At 41.2% G+C, this 7,445-nt stretch overlaps 1 protein-coding gene across 1 annotated transcript in view; it reads left to right on the top strand.

Annotated features, from left to right (window-relative positions):
- The window catches only part of iqgap2 (IQ motif containing GTPase activating protein 2), a 39,249-nt gene continuing 31,804 nt past the window's right edge, over positions 1 to 7,445 (top strand). The window contains exons 1-3 of the mRNA XM_085294165.1: positions 1 to 99; positions 205 to 369; positions 3,421 to 3,520. Coding sequence (XP_085150291.1) covers positions 324 to 369; positions 3,421 to 3,520 — 146 coding nt within the window. The 5' untranslated portion in view covers positions 1 to 99; positions 205 to 323. The remainder of the gene's footprint in view (positions 100 to 204; positions 370 to 3,420; positions 3,521 to 7,445) is intronic.

Below are 7,445 nucleotides of genomic sequence, written 5' to 3'. Positions count from 1 at the left end.
GCGTTCCCGTCAATCATTGCAGCTCAGAGCTGAGCGGGGCAAGAGCACCGACCAGGAGCACTTTGTTCAGGAGGCACCACAAGCTGTGCACACCATGGGGTTCGTCTGCTGCAAGGCACAGTTAGCACTTTCATGAAACTTCTGGACACAGCTGTGCCTATTTTTTTCTCTCCATATACATCACTATTATTTTTCTTCCCCCAGTTACCAGTTAGTTTATTCACATCTGTATCTGCCGAGAGGCGCGGTCGCCGGGTAACTTCAACGTTAACTTAAGTTATTTCCAGTTGAGACGAGTTCACGGGTGGAGGAAACGAGGCAGGATGTACCATGAAGAGACCGCAGCGTTACACAGGCCACGCTATGGAAGTAAGTGAGATCGTGTTTGATTGTTTTAGAGCTAAAAAAGCTACTGACTCCTACCCCAACGTGGGTTGGTTGCGAGGATGAGGACGAGCTAACGTTTCGGTGCCTTCGCGGGGATGTTTGCTGAGCAACAGGTGGGTGAGCTGCACCACTAGCTGCGGGATACCTTCAGTAGGTGTGGCTGGCCCTGACGGTGCGCTTAAAATGCGGATGAAGAGTGGCTATTAGAGGTTTTAGGTGAAAGAAACCACATCCTGGATGCTTCAATAATACTACTAATAGTTATTTGAGACCTAGTTTTCTCCCCTCGCCTCTCACAGGTGGCCCTAAACGCAGCACAATGATTTTTTAATCTGTTTATTTGACAGTGGACGCCAACATAAGGCGTTTTTCTCACAGGTTAACCATTAACTTGAGCTTTCTGCTGCCACTGTCACATGTGCAGCCTAACCCCGTGAGCACGCCAAGAATTTAACCGAGTCCACTGACAATAAACACAGGTAGGTTTACTGTAGATAGCATGTCTGTGGGCAAAGTACAGCTTTGAGAATAGGCAGTATTACCCCCAGTGCTGTTTTTTTTTTTCTTCTTCTTTCTGTAGCATCTGACTTGAATCATTATATTTTATTGATCATATCTTGCTACTGTGAATCAATAAGAAGTGTGTCTCCAGATAAGAGAGAGTAGTATGCTGCAAACTCTCTAAGATATGGGTCCAAACAAGTCCAAATTTGTTGGCCCCAAATCACAAAGTTGTCCTTCAACTGCGCTTTAATTTGCAAGTGCTGCTGTGGGACCCCGAGGCAAATCTATTCATGTATTTCATACTGACCTGAGTTTATTGATTTGGCTTGGATACAATGGATGGACCAAAAAAAAAAACCCACAAAGCCTCCCTTGAATCGTAGCCCGCCAAAAGGTTGCGTAGAATAACCCTGCAGCTAAACAAAAGCATGAGTCATAATCACAGGGACTATAACTCAGGTCCGGTGATCTTGTGACACACAAAAGCAACAGACCCATCCTGATAGTTAAATATAACACAGTGCAAGAGCGTAGACAGGCTCTTCCAGGAAGTGTGTGAGTGTGTCACTAGAGGTAGTGTGTAATGGCTGCGCTGGGGCTTCTGTGCCTGACATACGTTTTCATCTGCATCTGTCTTCTGCACAGCTGGACCACAAATCTGTGGTTGGACCCTTGGATGCGGTGCTCAAGAGACTAGAAAACATTTCGCCTAAATAGCGGGACAATTACGTCTGTAGAGATGTGGTTGGCCCGTGCTTCTCCTCGCATGCGAGTATTATTTGCCAAGCCTCTGCTGAGACTTGGCGAACAAATGTCTCTGCAGGTGGCTGTTGAATAGACAAGTTTAACAGAGTGTGCTTTAGAGTTTTAAAATATTCAGGCTAGAAAAGGGTTTAATGACCTACATATGAAGTTGGTTTGGCATGATTGGTAGAATATATGCAATGTGGGCATAAAATTGAACAAAACTACAGTAAAGTCAGGATTCTAAACTGGCTTTTGTAGCTTTTGTTTTAGGATCTCTGTGAATAGAAAAGTTTGCACTTGGCCCAGGTGTGCAGAAGCTCCACTGCCATGAGTTTGATGTCACTGTTTAGCAATGCGAACCTTTCTGAAACACATCTCAGCACTGATGGATGTAAAAGTCCAGCTAGGGACAAATTAGCAATATATGTAAACTCTCTGTGCAGCACATCAGCTTCACGCTCTGTATTGGAACTGCTGCGTGCTAAACGACATTGTCCCTATCAAATAAATTAAATTTTAATTTAATTTAATAATGACATCAATGGAACTTGAGAGGATATGCTCTAGTTTGTCTATTAGCCAGTGCTGATATTTTTTGTCTGTCTTGTTTTTTTTGTTTTGTTACTTATTTAAGAATCACATAAATCTAGTGTAATTAAGTCTTTTCTTTTAAGTCGTCAGACAGTCTTTGTGTAGTTAGCCGGCTCAACATTGATATGTCACAAAAGGAAAGGGAAAAAATTGGCTACTGACACTGGCGGATGTTGTTATTTTCTGTTATTTCTTATTTCCCATCTTATAGGTAACTTAGTGGTTGCAGATTATGGCAAAACCATCTTTAAAAAAGAGTCATGTTAAACAGTTCCTAGAGGCTTACATCTGCAGGGCACCTGGCTTTATTTTACACTCGCAGAAACCTGCGAGTAAAAACTGTGCCTGTCCACGTGTACCATCAGCTGCTAGCCTGTATTTAAATGAAAAGGGAAAGATCTGTTCGTAAAAGGAGCCCCATAGCTTGAGATTTTCCCTTTTACTCAGCCAGAAATAAATAGATTTGATCGGATTAGAGCTGGTTAGGGAGTACGGCGTGGGGTGGGGTCTCGTTAAGCTGCAGGTGAAGGTCAACTCTCAGCAGAAGTCACTTGTCAGATCGGCACCCCGCCAAAGCCAGTTTAAAAACCATAAAATAAAAAGACTATTTCATCTCTCACGGCAGGGTTTACTGAAGCATGAAGTGGAGTTTTTAAACACATCAGCTCATAGTAATTAAAAAAAAGACTTATTTTTATGTATGTTTGGTATCAGCACTTCTGTTCAGGTGCCGTTTTAACCTATACCTTCAATGTTAGTGTAATAAAACACCATCCTCGAGGAGACCGCTTTCTGTGGTACTGATTCTTTACAACCTGGAGGGAGACTGTGAAGACCCTCCCGATGTGTGTCACGGTTGCGAGTGCAACTTTTGCTGTGCCGTGTTTAAAATAACCTTGTGTATGCAAAAATGTTGTCATGCTTGTGACAACTTCCTGTATTGAGTATGACGCACACATGATGATCTTGGTGTTGGTTAGAGCTAAAAAAATACCAGTGACACAGCTCCTAAGGAGGCCCGAGCTATAGTTAAGTATTAGCTTGACCTGTTCTTGTGCAGCTTTATGAAACAACCCTTTTCAACTGTAATTAAGAACAACAAGAATGGACAACACACTATGGAGTATGTTGCATAATGAAAAACGATGACAGTGATATAATCATAAGTGTTTTTTGTTTTTTTTCTTCCAGCCATTCAGGATGATGAGAGGTTGTCAGCAGAAGAGATGGATGAGAGGAGGCGGCAGAACATCGCCTACGAGTACCTGTGTCACCTAGAAGAAGCCAAACGGTAAGGTGGGCGTTAGATGGAGGGAGAAGCATTGTGCAGACAAAAGCCAGTTGCTTTTCTTTGTATTGTTTGCCTTGTCACAGTTCACACGGCATCTAGGATTTAAGTTGGGTGTGCTCTTGGTCAATCATTAGTTCTGTTTAATGTTTTTATACAAAGGTTTATGTGTTTAATGAACAGGAAATGGTTGTGAAATAAAGGAATGGAGTGAAAGTGAGGGCAGTCTTATGAGTAAGAGAGCAAATGTGTGTGGTTAACAGTGTTTGTAGTATTATGAAGCTGCAATGGTGGATAAAGGCTGAATCAGCGTGGATGCAACATGATGACATGGAGGTGTAAACATTCCTAAGAGCACGTGTGATTAAATCTGGGGTGGTGCTGACTGAGTGGAAAGAGTGGCTCGTTATCCACTGTACTCTCATCTTAGCTTTTTTTTTTCTCTAAAAGCTGAAATTATTTATTTATTTAAAAAAAAAAGAAGAAAAAGCTGTTTTCCAAAGCAAGCACAAATCTGATGAAGAGTCTTTGAGGTGCCTTAGCAAACCTGAAAGCGAACCACTTCCTGTCTTCTTCATGTTGGCATCCATCTGAACGGAAGAGGAAGTCTGATCATGTTTCTTCTAACACAGATTTGATAACCACACCCAGTCCCCAAGAGAGTATTTTCTTGGAGTCACTTTTCAGCTTAAATCCATTGCAGTCACTGTGGCCGAGTGTCGACTGCACATTTGCTTTACGTCCACATGCCCTCAGAGATTTGTTTCCCAGCTGAACTTTGACCCTGTAAAGACTGTTTGAATAGCCTATATTATCTGCTTATGACACAAGAGAGTTTAAGGGTTTGCAATAAGACTTAACTGAACACAGCTTCAGGCTTTCATCATAATCTGGTCACACCAATATGATGACACTTCAGTCTTTTTATAGCTGACAGGAAACACTTTAGCAGAAGGTAAACTGAACTGCATAGAGAACTTTTAGTGGGAAAGTTTTTGTATTAATACACCAGGTTAGCCTTTAAAAATACTATATTTAACTTTCTCAGTTTCCCTTTTAGCTTCCCCTTATTTAATCCTGGAGCTTGTGACACCTTTCAGCCATTGAATTGCACCTCCATTCTTTGAAATGTGTCAAGTTAGATTAGGATTAAGACAGACCTTTAACAAAGCTGTAAACCACAGAGGGCAGGGGATTAGGTTCTGGTCTCTGGAGTCAGGTGTAAGCAGTCACTGAAGTCAAGCAACCATGAGTAAGCAACCCAGTACACCTGAAGGCACAGTTTAATTAGCCCCCTTTTTAACAGTGGTAAAAACCAGTAAGGTTGGTGTCAGCAGATGACCCAGCATGCCTAACATGCCCGGGATCCTGAAGCGGCAGCAATTTCCCAATTTGTCATTTTAAACATTTTATTTACATGTCGTCTGTATAAAAGCCTAATGGGACAATTGGACAGACAAAAAACTGGAATCTTTCTGCAGCAAAGGGACTCAAAGGAAAAAAACAAACAAACAAACAGCTGGTGGGGTCAGTGACATTGTTATCTCTGACAGCATGTGGGATGGACAGACATGCTTTGTTTTAACAGTGCTTTGCTTGCAGTGCCTAATTAGTTTAGGTCAAACTCATAAAGGTTTAACTACCTGAATTGTTTCTGTTGTATGTTGCACATTAACTCGCACCTTAAATGAAACATCTGCTAATATTTCACAGGACGATTGCTTCATTTTAGCCAGACTTTTTTTTTTTTTTTTTTTAAACATCTATCAACTGACAAGAACGGATGTCAGTTAATAGACCCTCCCCCTCCCTCTCCCCAATTCACACACACAGTTGCACAGAAGTTTCTGGAAGGAGACCTTGTACTCTCACCACAGAGTAAACAAATGGTGGTTTACATTTGTAGTTTTTCTGGATTGGGAGCTTTCTTGTTTGCTTTGATGCAGGATCGCTTGGAGGCCTAAATTGTCATGTTTGCTTTTTAGTTAACAGCATTACCCTAATCTTTGGATACATTTTAGCCTGAGATGTAAAATAAAATTCTGTATTTACAGACACACTGGCACACACAAAGACAACTCATGACATGCATGACTAAGCTCCATGACGTAAGCTTCCCAAAGCCACTGTTCAGTCAGAAATGCTGAAGCTGAAAGCAAAAGAGGATGGTAATCATGTGTTGAGGTGGGATAGACCTTTGTTCTAGAGTCCTGAAAGCTCTATTTTGTTTTAGCACTGTGAGCCACAGATTGGACAATAACAGGAAGGGATTTTTTTGGAGGGCTGTAAACAACATCACCAGTTTGTCCTGCGTCAGGAGACAAGTTCTCCCGTCATTGTTTTAAGCACAGGAAGTGCTTCACAGGAGAGCTATGTAACCCACGCAGGATGTTCCTGCATCATGTGTTCATGCACTAGTTGGATTTCTTTCTTTCTCTGTAATCTGAATATCAAATATACTTGCTGTTAATTAATATGCTGCTTTTTTTGCACAAGATTTTCAAGTCATTTATTTTGTCAGATGGGCTTTGTTTGTGAGGCTTTGTGCAATAGCACAACACTAATAGGACTGCACAGTATGTGGAAAATCTGTAAGCTTAGGTGCAGGGAGGTAGTGAGAGCTCTCTAATCTCCCTGTAGGCAATTTGAAGCAAACAAACAGTCCTGTATAATATCAATCCATTCCATGCATCCATTCAATCATTCATCCTAACAAGGCCAACCGTTCATGCTCACATTCAAACCTGTGGCCAGTACAGAGTAACTGGTTAGGAGTAATTTAACTTGCACGTCTTTTGACTTTGTGTGGGCAGCTGGGATATCTGAAGAGAACCCACGCGGGGTGGAAGAAGCGGCAGGTTTAGATGCTACTTTGTTTCTGTTGTGTTAGAGCTATTGAAGAGGGGAAAAGCATCTTAAAACAACTGTGCCTAAATCATTTGATGACCGGAAAAGGATGAGTGCATCGAGTGTATAATTAAAAAGATTTTTCTTATTGGTGGGATTTAAGTTAGGGGTTAGGGTTAGGCATTCCCTTTAAAAATAAAGGGATAGCTATAGCATTGTTTAAGATTATTATACAAATGTTTGTTCCTCATGGTTATAGCCTGCACACTCCACTGGGTTTGTGTTGACTATGCACGGTGTGTGTGTGTGTGTGTGTGTGCGTGTGCGTGTGTGTGGTTGTTGTCCTTAATGTGCTGACAGATAATTTTCCACACTGAATCCTTGAAGCACCCACGCAGCCTTAATTAACCTAAACAAGATGTCCTCTGCATGCATGTGGGAAGTAATGCTTTGCTGCTTTTGTTAAGCCTGAAAGGAGGCAGGAGTTGTTGGTATAAATAAAACCCATAACTGAAACATGACCAGGTTAGATGGCTGCGTGCTGTACACTGTAAATTCAGTGTATGGGGATGAGCAAACAGCTAATAAATTACACACACATTTCTTTTACTTTGTAACATCCAGGACAGGAGACCATAACAGTAAATTTAGTGTCACTTGTAAGCAGTCAGATAATGTGTAACAGACGTCCTCGATCATGATGATTCACCATGCTCACAAATCATTCACTAGTTCTTTGGAATAGGTTTTTCCTGATGTCCCTGGAAATAGTCTGGCAGAGACTGCGTTCCTGAAGGCTTTGCTAAACCTCTCAAAGGGAAATTACATCAGCATAAAAGGAGGGCAAGTTAATTCTGATATAAACTGTATATTTTTCTATTCAGTTATTCGTTTGCACCTTTCTCAAAACCTCTGCCATCCTCTAGAGAATAAAATGTGATCTTTTCCATCGTTACACACTTTTTTTCTTGCCAAAATGCAACTTTTAAACTTTATCCGTAGTGCTGTTTTGAATTTAGACGATTTAAAATAGTATTAGGTTGCTTTAATTAATGTTTTTCCTTCATTGTTCCCCTGACTG

This window comes from Mchenga conophoros, linkage group LG12, assembly GCF_057382185.1.
Source record: "Mchenga conophoros isolate Kocher_MC1m ecotype Shallow Benthic linkage group LG12, M_conophoros_male_GT1.1, whole genome shotgun sequence".
NCBI classification, from domain to species: domain Eukaryota; kingdom Metazoa; phylum Chordata; class Actinopteri; order Cichliformes; family Cichlidae; genus Mchenga; species Mchenga conophoros.
The sequence above is the reverse complement of the archived record's forward strand: the minus strand, read 5'-3'. Positions and strand labels throughout refer to the sequence as shown.